Raw genomic sequence first — 13,828 nt, 5'->3', positions numbered from 1 at the left:
AACGGGAAGAGAGAAAGAGAGAGCGCCAAAGCGAAGAGAGCGATAGCAGAGAGAAAGAAAGGGCTAGGACTATGAGAGAGAACGGAGAGAGAGCACAAAACAGAGACTCCTGTGCTCCGAGAGGCCAGTATAAACACGCCTAGCCCTCCTCCAGCCTACTATTCCACAATGCCACAGCCAGGGGCCATCTGGAGGCAGGGGGCAAGGAGGGGAGTGCTGGTCTCCTGGAGAGAGATCTCTAATGGGAGATACACACAGTCTTTTGAGTGTGTGTGTGTTTTGCGTATTCGCTTTGATTTGCCCTGTCATTTGGAGAGGACTGACTCATATCAATCTGACAAGGCACTGTATGTGTGTGTGTTTAGTCTATCCCTCTGGTTAAAAGCCTGTCTGTCTGTTGAATAATTTAACATGAGATCACTCTGCACTCAGAGTCGAACTGGAAGTTGGGTGCAGGACTCACACACAAACACTGACAAGTCGACTTAATTGATGCATTAAGAAAACATGCACAAAACAACACAATCAATAATTGATTACAGGGCAAACTTGACAAACAATAACGCCTGCATGTGTGTGCGTTTGTGTGTGTGAGTGTGTGTGCGAGTGCGAGTGCTCCTGACCTGGAAAGTCACAGTGGTGTATCCTACGTTTCTCCAGGTCTGGGTTGGTCCTGCGGTTGTATCGTACAGGCATGGCGGAATGGCCCTGGGCCTGGCCTGGAGCAGGGCTGGAGCCTGGGGCTGGAGTAGGGCCGGAAGCTGGCGGCCGGGCTGCGCTGCTGGGGGAGAGGCTGGGGGATGTTGACAGCCAGCTTGGAGGCAATGGTGGCAGCGTAGGAGGGTGGGGGGGACAGGTTTAGCAGCAGCTCCGTCTGTCTGTGAGGGCTGCCTGGCTCTGAGCTGGGAGGGGAGGGGGGGCAGGTAGGGGGCTGGAGCTTGCTGCTGCTGCTGGAAGAACTGTGTGTGAGGGTGTGTCGTGCGCGGGGGTGTGAGGGTGTGTGGGTGCTGGGGGTTGCGAGTGGCTGTAGTGCAGGCTGCTGTAAGACTTGCCAGTCAGTTGTCCCTGAGAGGCTAACTGAAGGTCGTGAAAGGTTGCCATCGGTGATGACCCCATGCGCTGGTGATGAGCATCTGTCTGGTTGCCGTGGTGATGCAGGGAGGCGGAGGACGAGTCCAGGTCCGTACTCAGCAGCTGGAACAGCGAACTGTCGTGGGCAGGAAGCTCAAACAAAGTCATTTCCTCCTTTACGTACACCTGCCCCGCCCCCGCCGGGTCACATGGCTCCCGCTGCATCCCGATTGGCTGAACACGCTAGTGAACTCCGGCAGGGCCGGCAAGGACGCTGTCATGGCTGCCGAGGTTCCCGTAGCGATGGCGCCCACCCCGCTCCCAGAGCCGTGGTTGGGGGGGTGTTGGTGGGGGGAGTAGAGCGAGGAGGCCTCCGTCTTCACCTGGCTGTGGTGGGGGCGGGTGGTCCGACACAGGCCCATCCTCAGGTAGGCTAGGTCTGGCAGGAAGACGTTCATGTTGATGCTGTAAGGGGAGCAGGCTGGGGCCCCCTGGTCCTCGCTGAAGAACTGGTCCACCCCGGACACACTGTCCCGCCTGGAGCTCGGACAGCTCTGGGGGCGGCATCAGGACTTGGGGGGATAGGTACTTATCCAGCTCACACCTAACCTGGGGGGGGAGACAGACAGAGAGAGAAAGAGGGAGAGAGGGAGGAAGAGAGAGAGAGAGAGAGAGAAGAGAGAGAGAGAGAGGAGAGAGAGAGAGAGAGAGAGAGAGAGAGAGGAGAGAAGAGAGAGAGAGAGAGAGAGAGAGAGAGAGAAAGAGGGAGAGAGATTTTGGGAGATAGAGTATGAGAGATTGAGAGAGAGTGAAAGGGTGTGAGAGAGAGAGAGTGTGAGAGATCGAAGGAAAGAGGCAGGAGAGAGACGGACACAGAGGAAGACAAACAAGATAACATGTGAGCTCTAGATATACAATCAATGCTTTCTGATCTCAGAGTAGCCCATTCTTTCTCTCTCTCTCTACAAAAGGGCACGATGGACATCGATTGTCTTTGAGATTGATGGATGGATGGATGGTGAGGGATCTATCAACCACACCCCTGGGCCCATTTGAAATGACAAAGATTTTAGTTTATTCTAACCTGTGAATTTCTATCGACCTCCCACCACCGTAGGCCTAGCCGATATGTAATGTCCACAGTATAGGTCAGATCGTTCGACCAGAGCGTTTGTCACAGACACTACACACGGATGCTTGTGCCGGTCGGTCGAACTGTTTAATAGCCCAGTCACCACTAAAACATTTATCGAGTTGTCATCAATGAGCGGCCGCTACATTCCCCCTCTGCATGCAAACTTCTCTTCTCCTCTACCCTCCCACGAAGCTCTCCACAGCCGGGACCGGCGAGAGACTAGCGGGTGGAAACAGTGGAACAACCTGCGAAATATGTCATCTTCCTTTCCCTGCACGTCTCGGGTCAAGATAGGCCATCTCACCCCTTCGACTACTTGTCGGAGAGACACATTGTTTATACCACATCGAAAGGGGCGTGGATAATAATGCACAGGACTGTAAATTCCTAACTATAGTCTCATTCCGCCCACAGGTATTGTTAAGGGAGTAGCAGAAGACAGTTGCGGGCCGCCACAGATGACACTGTCCTGAGCTTTCTGTTAGTCAGGCTTCTATTTCCATCGTTGCCATGGTCCAGCTGTTACATTAGGCCTACTCATGTATCTCGTTCACAAGTTCTTTCTTTTTTTTATTATTAAGGCTCGGCGGTGCCGGGACGTTTCTGGTCGGCCCGGGGAGTAACGTGAGGGGGCGAGAGCGTCAGTTGTTGATGGAATGGAAGCCGGGAGACCAACTGCTCGCGAGCAACTGGCATCACATAAGAGCTCAGGAGAAGCACGCGCTGAAGAATGCGCTCCGCCAGACTATCCGGGCTTCCCGTTGCACGTCTTGGCTATTTACAAATCGTCAGATTTATCGCCCTGAATGATAACGACCGAAGGCGGTGAAGCTTATAATTTTCGGTTATTTATCATAAGCCTATCATAAATCAAAGTTGTTGTTTTGTCTAGCTTCGAGATAGGCTATACACTCGCGCACACACGACCCTGCCCCATACAGAAAAGCAGGTTTCCCACTGTGCCACTACCACGCCATCCCTGAAATAACAGTGAATCACGGAGGGATAGTCTGCAATCACAGAACCGTTCATACCTGCGTATATTCGTTCGGTATCGTCCTGTCGGCTCGGTGGTCTTGTTATCCAGTCCGAATATATCAGAATCCTCCAGTTGGTACCCATCCGGTAGTGTCGGCTTGAGGAGCGCGTAGAACGTCTCATCCTGGCCCGGTCCCAGTCCGGTGCTCATCGTAATCATCGTCGCGGCCATCAACCACCAGTGTTTGCAAGAAATAACCGGCCGCTTGAAGCAATAGATAATAATCTTTATGTAATCTCAGAAAGCAGACGAGATTGAAGGGCGCACATAGGACGGAATGTGTTGGGCTACTGTCAGTCAGGTGTGTGTGTAGCGTGTCTACTCCACTTGTCCCTCTAGCAGCTCCAGACAGTTTTGTATCCACGGAGTAGAGGCGGGGCGTGGTACAGTAGAGAAGAGATGGAACGCCTATCGGGCTGTACCTTCAAAGGCTTCTATCCGTCACTCACGGGTCACCGCCTCGACATAAAACTAGACTACATTCAGATCATTGCAACACGATCATTGCCTGGCTAGTCCAGCTGTCCAAGTAAAGAATGTATTCATATGAAACTGAAAAATGGGCGTGTTCAAACATTTTTCTTTTTTCAGGTGGATCAACTTTTCCTATGAGAAGTTTATCTTGCTGCCGGTAGTCTGACACCGCGCCTTTTACAAATATATATATCTTTGGTAGAATTTCTGCCTTTATTATTTATTTTTGACAGAGATAATGTGTTTGAACTGGAAGGACAGGAAATGTGGGGGAGAGACGGAATGACTTGCGGTAAAGGTCCAGTGAGTCCATGTGAGAGACACAGAGCTTTAAATGGGAGGAACCAGCAATGGGAGGCCTAGACCGAATGACCCTTGCTGGACAGCTTACTCTACACCGGGCTCGCCAACACAGGCGTCCGTGACGTTCCCGCCAGAGGCTAACGTTAATATGACACCGATAAGAACATCGAGGTATGCCGACCATTTCTATTTTTAAAGACATCTTGCGCCTAACAAATCAAAATGCGTTGGAGCTCTACGTGGTTGTTGGAACATCCATCAGCTGCCCGTTTAACTTTGGAAGACGGTGTTGATTAAATGTTAATAAGTATATGCATGCACACATTTGCCCCAATCTCCACACTCTTTCACAACCACACATTCCTACATAGAACATGAAGAACGACAGTGAACAAGTCGAGTTCGAATCCACTTTCTGACATATGTAAACAAATGTCACAACTTTGTACACCCATAATACAAATGTTCGTCACAAACATTTGGTAATAGCGCCTTTTAAAATCTATATAAAATCATCATTTGCGGTAACAACACAGTTGATTGGTCATTAGGGCACAGCTAGGCGCTCCAAATGGATGGAAGAGAGCCCTATCTGGGCGCGAGTTTCACTTTTCTGGACCACTCAGGACGCTCCTTATCTGTCTGCAGGTAAAACAAACACAAAACACTTCAGTAAACAATCGTACCAAATGGCCAAGTTCAGCTTAATTCTGTTTCGTATGGGCCCCAGGGAATAGCCCAATAAGGTTATGTAGGGTTCTAAAGGCTGGAGATTGAAGTGAGGAAAAGGAGGTCAAGAAAGACAGAGAAAACGAGAAGGGAAGAGATATGGAGACAGAGATGGAGAGAGGGTAGAGGAAAAGAGAGAGAGAGTGAGCGGACACACGTACGGACGTGGAGGGTTTGGGTCTGAGGCCTGCCTGGGCCTCCTCGTCCGGCGTTCGACCGAGGAGTTTGTTTCGGTGTGCGGCTCCGCCCGGCCCCTTCCCCGGCCCGTCCCCGGTACCCACGGTCTGGGACTGCATGCTGATCAGAACCTGCTTCATCGCTGAGAGCTCCTGGAGGGAGCGAGGGGGGGGAGGAGGAGGGCTGGTTAGTGACCAGGCTGAGACCTGAACGCATCATGGCGTCCGTGTGTGTCACCCAGGGCCAGACGACTCATTTCATATTTATCACCCTGGGGGGGGGGGGGGGAGGGGGAGGGGGGATGGATGGATGGAGGGAGGGAGCAGGACCCAGGCATCTCCCACAGCCAGGCTGAGGTGCAGCTGTTTGCCAGGGAACATGCCACACACACCAGCCTGCCAGCTGACTGGGTGGCTGTTTGACCGACTGGTTAGCTGGCAGGGTGGTTGTTTGACTGACTGATTAGCGATTATAGTGGTGGACGGGGAGGGAACTGGAATGATGACAGGAAGAAATGGAGAGTGAGTCGGAGAGTGCTCGAGAAACCTGTCTAACTTGCTGACCTGACTGCCATCCAGACACACGGCAGAACTGAGTCACTGTGCACTTCTCTGAAAGTAGGAGGTAGAGGTGACCTGCGGATACACACCTTGCTCTGTTGAAACAACCGCTACACACACACACACACACACACACACAGACACACACACAGACACACACCGGCTGCTACACACAGGCCCAGAACTGGAGGAGTAGCTGGAGGCCTACGAGCCTCAACTATGCTTGTCAACTGTCACCACAATCAAGTCGTGTGGCCGTGTGAGAGCGGGTGGAAGTGTGTTCACAGAGTATTTCAGTTGGGCACTGAACCACCTGACGACTACCCACTACAAAAGAAAAGTTCAGCGATGCCCGACGGCTATTCCTTATAGCAGAGGCATCTACCTGAGCACGCGGAAGGCTGTGAGTGTGTGTGTGTGACTGTGCGTACCAAGTATGTGGAGTGGAGGCGTGTTCAAACAGGGACGCAGCCTGCCAGCTAGCGTGACAGAGTGGTACAGAACACGGACGGGGACAATTGAAAGGTTAACACACCCAGAGAGTGACCGCCCTCTCCTCCTCCCTCTCCTCCTCCTCCTCCTCCCTCTCCTCCTCCCTCTCCCTCTCCTCCTCCTCCCTCTCCTCCTCCTCCCTCTCCTCCTCCTCCTTCTCTCCACTTCCATCTCTCCTCTCCCCCCGTATCCCCCTCTCTCCTGGGCCATGGTGTCACCAGTACCTCTCTGTGGTTGAGCAGTTTCTCCAGGTCAGCGGCCATATTGTTTTTCACCTGCTGCAGGGTGGTCCTCTCCTTCTTCAGTGACCTGGACACACACACACGCACACACACACACAATTAGCCACTCACATAACCAAATCCCTCCCCCTGTTGGGCTGTATTTACCCTGAGGAGCGATCCACACAGCAGCAGGACCAAACTTGCCACTCCATCTTTGCATAGACGTACAGACTGAAGTACGTCCTGCCATTATAAATTCCTTGTTTGTGCAAACTTACTTGGCGAATAAAGCTGATACTGAGCGTGAGGCGTAGGCCTGGGTGTTCTCTCTCAGGGAGAGAGGGAGGCCGGTGTGCATGTTTGGAAGTGTGGCGTGTGTGTGTGTACCTGACATCCTCCTCCAGCTGAGCGATGCGTTCCTTGAGCGTCAGGATGTGGGTGTCTCTCTGACGGACTGTTTCTATCAGGTAGCTGTACGGCTGCTGGGTCTGCTGCAGGAGCTGGTTAGCCGCTTCCAACTGGCGGGCCCCCCACACACACACACACACACACACAATGTACACACATACACAGTGAGTAACATGGTTTTGGTTGTGTTTGATGTTTGTATCCTGTATTTCAAGTAAACACGCCTTTGTTAGGTTTCACACTTCTAGAAATTAATTGCCAAATACCACCCTATTGCCAATACGACACTATTTGAAGCTGGATTGCCGAGATGACTGTGTGTGTGTGTGTGTGTATGTGTACATGTGAGGGTGTGTGTGAGATAATGTGCTTGGACCTTCTAGACGACAGTAAATCATTCCGATTGGACAGATTGGGTGGCCAGGTGAGAACCAGAGGTGACACCCTTCCAGTTTGCCCTTTGAAAAGGAAACACCTAATTTTTCTTCTCTATTCTTCTTTTCTGAATCATTAGGTGGAACCGACATGTGCCAATCAGTCACCGTCGACAGGTGAATGGGTCGCTCGTTTACGCAAGCCGACACCCACCTTCACTGAGGTTACCCAAGCATGGCTGCCATTGGTCGAGAGGATACGTATTGGTCCCTCTGAAGGAGCTGCCACTCAAAATACAGCTCACACACAGCGAGGAACTGATCAAAACTCAGAAACGTGACCGTCGCACAAATTACACGTGCAACAGACACATGGCCAAACACAACAATGTTTTGGGGATCGCCAAGCATGACAGTCATGGCGAGTGGTGCTGTGTTGATGTTGACAAGAGAGCCGCTGAACCCGACAGGCAGTCTGTTCTCCACAGTCCAAAGCCCCCCCTCCACGGAGAATGGCAGCAGCAGAAAGCGCAACGTTCAGAGACCATGGTGAGCTGCCAACGCTGCCACAACACCAGCCCGACATAACTGCCTCACACGGAGACAATAGAGGAAAGCTTGAGGCGTCGCCACTTATATCATTAAAGCTTCGACGGTGCCTCGTGGGACTCGAACCTGCTCCCGCCTCTGTTCTGGAAGGTTCTCTCCCTACTCTCTGTTCTGGAAGGGTCTCTCCTACTCTCTGTTCTGGAAGGGTCTCTCCTACTCTCTGTTCTGGAAGGGTCTCTCCTACTCACTGTTCTGGAAGGGTCTCTCCTACTCTCTTATGAAAGATGTTCTCTCCTACTCACTGTTCTGGAAGGGTCTCTCCTACTCTCTGTTATGAAAGATGTTCTCTCCTACTCTGTTATGGAAGGTTCTCTGCCTACTTATGAAAGCTTTTCTCGCCCTCCTCCAGGAACACAGAGATCTGGCTGCTAGACCTGGGCACATGTGCTGACTTGCGGTGTGTCCTGGGGAGATTTCGAGGTGGTGTTTTAATCCTCAGCGACATACACTCTCACACACACACAGCAGGAGGCGATATGGACATTTTCTCTGTTGGCCCTGTTGTGATAGGTTCGGCTAGGCTTATAATAGGTTAGAGTAGGGTTAGGATAGGTAGAGGAGGATCATGTTTAGGGTTAGGTAGACTAGGGTTAGGTAGAATAGGGTTTGGGTTAGGCAGAATAGGGTTAGGTAGAGTAGGGTAAGGTAGAATAGGGTTTGGGTTAGGCAGAATAGGGTTAGGTAGAGTAGGGTTAGGGTCAGGTAGAGTAGGGTTAGGTAGAGGAGGGTTGGTATAGGTAAAAGAGGATCAGGTACAGTATAATTAGGGTTAGGTACACTAGGGTTAGGGCCAGGTAGAGTAGGGTTAAGGTTAGGTACAGTATAATTAGGGTTAGGTACAGTAGAGTCAGGGCTAGGTAGAGTAGGATTAGGGTTAGGTACAGTAGGATAGGCAGTGTACCTGGTCAGAGATCTCTCCTGTCTGGGTACTGCGTCTGTCCAGGTCTCTTCTCAGCAGGGTGTTCTGCTTCTCCAGCTGGAGCACACGACGAGCCAGGTGAACGCTGAAGGAAACACACACACACACCAAAATCAACACCAGATTTCTCCCAGGTCCATGGCAGACACACAGAAAGCCCAGCGTGAGAACTCACCTCTGCCTCAGTCGTCTTTTAGCAGTCGTGGGCACATTCGCCCCGTAACCGTAGGAGAAGAGAACCCTCTCGGCCTCGTCTTCGTTCTCAACTGTGGAAAGATGCCGTCAACAACCCAGATCTCCTGATGGTCCACCGACATTCAGACGTCGGTCGATCGTTGGAACACAGCTTTCAGACAGGTATCTAGACGTCACTCTGACGTCTGTTCTACCTCGTCTAGACGTTGTTTTAACTCTGTGGTTCTTACTTTCAGCAGCCTGCATGGTGACGTCGTCCAACTCCTTCTCCAGCTTCTCATAGGTCTCCAGACGGGCCTGGTATTCAGAGTTCTGGGCCTGGAGTTCCGCGATCCTCTTCTCTGAAGACGTCTGCAGCCCGTAGAACTCCTTGGTCAGAACCTGAAGGAGACACGAACAAGCGCGTCTGGTCGTGGAATGTCCGTTTCATCTCTTCCAGGATGGATCTAACCCCTCTGGCCTTTGACCCCGTGACCTCTCACCTCCAGCTTCTTCTGGTGTTTCTCACACTCCATCTGGCACTGGCCCAGGGACCGGCCTGTCTCCTCCTGCACCATGTGAGCACGCTCCGACTCGAAGGACTTCAGTTTGACCTGGTTGAGAAGTTCGGCCACTCGGCTGTCCACTCCCAACTGCACCTGGCGGAACCTGCGCGCACACGGGCCAATCAGATCGCAGGCGTCACCCACCCGGCACGTCAATCAGAGAAGACACGAGCCTGCAGCTGTTTCTACCCAACACACACACCTTGCTGTCTGTCCAGTCTTTAGTATGTCAGAGGCCAGCGGGAGAGGCAGCTAGCTAACAGCATTGCCTATCCAGCAGCCGGCCTATTGCATATAGCTGAGGGGGGATTTCATCATGTGTGGAGGTATGTATGACCATCCCCAGCTAACCCCTAACCCTCAGCGTCACATCTACACTACAGGCTCTGGAACAACTGAAGGAGATCCACCCAGAAGAGCTCTTGTACTGTATAGCTTCACCTCATGGCGTGCCATGCAGGTGGACAGATGTGTGGTTGGGACGGACGAGGGCTCTCTGTTTATCGATCGTTTTTTGTTTTTTTTGAAGGGGTCACGGAAAAGAAATGTTCCATGCTTTTACTCGTGTCTGTATCTAACCTCACGGCACTACTGCTCCAGGAATGTCACAGAGTCTCCCAACGCCAAATCAAACACGTCCATTTCTGTCCATGCTTTAGCCAGAAATAGAGGGATGTGTGGGCTGGGGGGAGGGGGCCGGGGGGGGGGGGGGGGCGGGTGAACGGGGTGGCATCTGTCGTTGCTGGCTCTGGGACTCATGGCGATGGCGAATGTGAGCAGGCCAGAGAGCCTGCGGAGAGAAATGTTGGGAATTCCCAACAACTGTTGCAGTGGAGCCCTGAGAATGACTGGCATTAGCCTGCAGCGCAGTGACAGCACCGAGGTAGACACACACATAAAACCCCATGGGCTGTGTGTGTGTACGCGCGCGCGTTCAAAACAGTGACCTCTCTAAGGGAACGTTGTCTTCTTACTACTAGTGGAAGTTCCGAGCGTTACATTCGAAACATTAGGGTTGGGCTCCATTGGACGTGGAGGGTTTAAACGTGTTGTGAGAAGATTCCGTGGACAGAAAAGTGAGGACGCGCAGCACATACTGTTCCAGCAGCTGGTCATATCTGGCCTGGGCGTCTCTCTCGGCGCTCACGGCCCGGTCCTTCTCCATCACAGCGTTGTCCCGCGTCTCTCTCAGGTTCCTGGGGGAGACCACATTCATCATCTGGAAACGTTGGTCTGCCCTCGCCGAACCTCACTTCCTTGGCTGCACCTGCTTCTCTCCTGAACGAGCTCAGAGTAGGGACTTATTAACTATATCAGTCCATCCATCCACCTCTCTCTCTTTCTGTGTACCTGTTTTCTCTCTCATACATCTCCTTGGAGGTCCTCTGCAGGTTGTCTATCTCCTGGCCGGTCTTCATGCGGATGTTCTCCAGCTCATCCCTCAGTCTGTCCTCGTACTCCGTCTTGTAGTGATCTCTGAGGGACGTAACGACAACCTTATCAGCGCTATAGTCACACAAGGACGGGGCTACATTGGTCTTTAGCGACACGGTATCAGGACTACAGTATGATACAGACAGACAGAGGGTTTCCTGGTTCTAGAGAAGGCTTCATCACTGTCTGGGAAGACCAAGACCTAAATGGGTCGGTGGTGTCTAGGCAAGGGACCAGGCTCTGGGTCTGACTGGACAGACCTTCTAGGCATCCTGGGAGTCAGTGTTTCAGATAGCTGTGTGCTGCAGCTGTTAAAAACACGCAGTGCCCCCTGGCTAATGTACCGTACCAGTCATATGGTCTCACCTGGAAGACGGGTATCTCAGGAACCAGGGTAGGTTTTTCCACATCCTAGTAGTGTCCTATCCACAGTCTCACAAGGACGTCAGGTATCTCTCCTAGGCCAATCACATCCTAACCAGGGTCTCACCTGGAGGCCAGGTATCTCTCGTAGGCCTCCTCCCGGGCCTTCTTGGTGTCCTCCAGCTGGACCTGCAGCCGCTCCAGGCGGTCTTCTTCGTGGGCGCAGCGCACGTTCAGCTCCATGTTCTGCCTGTGCAGGTAGTCCTTGTCCTTCTGGAGCAACGTCACAGACTGTTGCAATGTCGCCACCTGCAGGACGGGAAGGTGAAACACGGCTTGGGGAGGGGGGAGACATCCCTTCTCTGTAGTGTGCATCCTGTTTATTCTAGACCTTTCTGACAGGGCCTCGGATATGTTTGGGTCGGTTACACGTTCATGGTGTCAGCGTAATTGCCCAGGGATTTGACAGATCCTCAGCTGCAGCCCAGTCCAATTCCCAGGTCTGGGGAAGTGGCCCGGTGGTGGAGGTGACCCAGTGTGTCTCACCTCCTTGCTGAGCTCGTTCCTCTCCCTGGTCTGGGCTGTGTGGGTCAGCTCCAGGGTCTCCAGCCTTTTCCTCAGCTCCTTCACCTCCGCCTCAAATGCATCCCTCTCTCTGGGGGGAGGGAGGGGGTGACGTTGAGGGTTATAACTCCAGGTTGTAGTCACACAAGTGACCTGATCCTCACTGCCCAAACTGATATCTAGGTTAACCACAGTGCTTTCCAACAATGACTGTGCGTGTCATAAACGAGAACCTTACCGTTTGACAGTGCTGTAGTTATCTCGACGGTAGTCTCCATCTTGGATCAGCTGTTTGGTGTCAGCCAGCTCCAGGGTCAGCCTCTGACTACGGATCTCAAGCTCCGAGCGCATCCTGCGCTCCTCCTCGTAGCTCTACACACACACACACATACACACACGCACGCACACACACCATGACTACACATACATGATCTGCTCGACCAGGCAACGGTTCTGCAGGGGGAACCTGGCCAATCTTGGAATGTGTGTGTGTCCAACCTCCATCAGAGCCTTCATCTGTGTCCTGTGTGTGTCCAGGTCATCTGTCAGACTGTTCTTCTTCATATGTAGCTCAGTCAGCTGTGCTCGGAGAGGGGTCACCACCTCGTGGAAACGCACCTGGGGAACAAACACACGCACAAGTTATACTCTCACATAACCCTAGAACATTCCAAACTAAATATGACATACACATCACAGGCATGGAACTTGTAAACACATTATACAAATCAATATTGTTGTTATACATGTCATTTGCCAGTACCACCTTCCTAATCATTATCCTCAACCCCTGGCCTTACCGCAACATATTCTGGGATGGAGAGCTTGTCCTCAGGGAGATCTCTGAGCTCCAGGTACCTCTCCTGGCTGAGCTCCAGGTCTCTCAGGCTACGCCTCAGGGCCCCTGCCTTCTCACACAGCTGCCGGTTAGTCTCCTCCAGCTGCTTCTGACGAAACAGGATCGCTTCCATCTCCTGCTTACGCATGGCTGCCTGCTTCCTGGGTAAAGAGGGGAGCGGAACACACACGTAGACATACACCGGCACAAGGTGTTAGATTTAGATGCACGCAGGGCTGCCTACTCATGACCAGGTGCGGTTTCTTTGCTACATGCGCTCACCTGCCGTCATCCTGGGTCAGCTTCAGCTGGCTGTCCAGGCGCAGGGCCAGCACCTGCTTCTGATGCAGAGCGTCATTGAGCCTCTCCTCCAGCTCCTCGATCTGTGCGGAACATGGTCAAACGGTGCAAATATAGAAAACCACTGACTGACAGTATTATTACTGGATAACATTACAGCTAACACTATTGATGCCCCTTCCCCCAAGTTACTTTTGTCAAGTGGTCCACTTTCAGATTGTCGATGATGAGGGTTTTCTGGGACAACTCTATCTTACACAACTGAAGATTGTGTAGGAGCTCCTTTCTCTCGATCAACTGACGGGTGACTTTCTGCGTCCCGTCCCGTTCGTCGGATGAAGAGATGTCCTCGGTTGGAACAGTGGTCTCGAGACTGAGATCCTCAGACTCCAGATCCAAGGAACTGGAGATGTTAATTGTTGGTTTCTTCTGCTTTCTGGGAGGCATTCTGACTTTCTCATTTGAGTGGACGAGTCCTTAGATTTAGCTGGTTAACTGTCTAGTCTAGCCTGAATATTAGCAGAGATTAGGGATTAGCTAACGGCTAACTCGAGCTAAAGTGTTCGAGTTCAAGGGCATAAAAGCCAGCAATCTACAGAATCGGTGCTAGCTAGCAAGCTAAAAGCAAGGCAATTGTCACATTAGGTCTGACTTGGGTGTATTTAAACTTCCTCAAGCTAAATTTGAGACTTTAAAAATTTAGAGCAAGCATCCAAGAGCTCAGTTTCAAGACTCTGCGGCGACGGGGTCCATAATTTCAAGTATCCCGCTCCGCAGCGCATAGCAACCGCTTTATACCACCAACAGCTGCTGGGATCTGAAGCAAACGACAGGAACTACTCCTACTACGCTGCACTAGTAGTGTTCAGAAAATACTTCCAGCTACAGCGCCATCTGTCAGACAAAACGTGTACATCACGAAATCCCCTGCATGCGCAGCTGAATGAATGCAATACCTTATATATACAGTAGGAGGCGATACCAGCGTACGCAGTTTGTTTTCATTGGACTTCTTATTAGTTGGCCTACTACACGCTATTCCATATTGTATAACGATAATGCCTTAAGATTTTTT

General features: G+C 51.8%; 2 protein-coding genes across 3 annotated transcripts in view; both read right to left on the bottom strand.

Moving 5' to 3' along the window:
• Positions 1-3,514, bottom strand: part of klf5a (Kruppel like factor 5a) — a 6,570-nt gene extending 3,056 nt beyond the window's left edge. Inside the window, 7 exon segments of the mRNA XM_067260919.1 lie at positions 624-756; positions 758-1,078; positions 1,081-1,278; positions 1,281-1,628; positions 1,630-1,680; positions 3,241-3,272; positions 3,275-3,514. Of these exon segments, the coding sequence (XP_067117020.1) occupies positions 624-756; positions 758-1,078; positions 1,081-1,278; positions 1,281-1,628; positions 1,630-1,680; positions 3,241-3,272; positions 3,275-3,416 (1,225 nt within the window). The 5' untranslated portion in view covers positions 3,417-3,514.
• Positions 3,515-4,418: 904 nt separating this feature from the next.
• Positions 4,419-13,539, bottom strand: pibf1 (progesterone immunomodulatory binding factor 1). Of its 2 annotated transcripts, XM_067260453.1 has the most exons (17): positions 12,946-13,539; positions 12,736-12,836; positions 12,416-12,614; positions 12,114-12,233; positions 11,854-11,987; positions 11,598-11,706; positions 11,179-11,360; positions 10,605-10,730; positions 10,352-10,450; positions 9,192-9,357; positions 8,940-9,090; positions 8,690-8,780; positions 8,497-8,599; positions 6,592-6,722; positions 6,205-6,289; positions 4,913-5,080; positions 4,419-4,664 (listed from the first exon to the last, which is right to left on the bottom strand). In XM_067260453.1, exons 1-17 carry the CDS (start codon positions 13,198-13,200, stop codon positions 4,611-4,613), a joined length of 2,274 nt encoding a protein of 757 aa, XP_067116554.1. In that variant the 5' UTR covers positions 13,201-13,539; the 3' UTR covers positions 4,419-4,610. The 2 variants fall into 2 exon arrangements, with proteins under 2 accessions (XP_067116554.1, XP_067116556.1); XM_067260455.1 differs by lacking the exon at positions 4,913-5,080.
• Positions 13,540-13,828: the final 289 nt, after the last annotated feature.

Source organism: Osmerus mordax, chromosome 22, assembly GCF_038355195.1.
Source record: "Osmerus mordax isolate fOsmMor3 chromosome 22, fOsmMor3.pri, whole genome shotgun sequence".
Taxonomy (NCBI): Eukaryota; Metazoa; Chordata; class Actinopteri; order Osmeriformes; family Osmeridae; genus Osmerus; species Osmerus mordax.
This window is presented reverse-complemented; position numbering and strand designations above follow the sequence as displayed.

Excerpts from the sequence above, each read along its gene's own strand:
- pibf1 (XM_067260453.1), bottom strand. The coding sequence starts at position 13,200 with ATGCCTCCCAGAAAGCAGAAGAAACCAACAATTAACATCTCCAGTTCC. Across the intron at positions 11,988-12,113 it reads AGATGAAGGCTCTGATGGAG|AGCTACGAGGAGGAGCGCAG; the intron begins GTTGGACACACA and ends GTGTGTGTGTAG. Across the intron at positions 6,723-8,496 it reads CAGGAGAGATCTCTGACCAG|TTGGAAGCGGCTAACCAGCT; the intron begins GTACACTGCCTA and ends GGGGCCCGCCAG.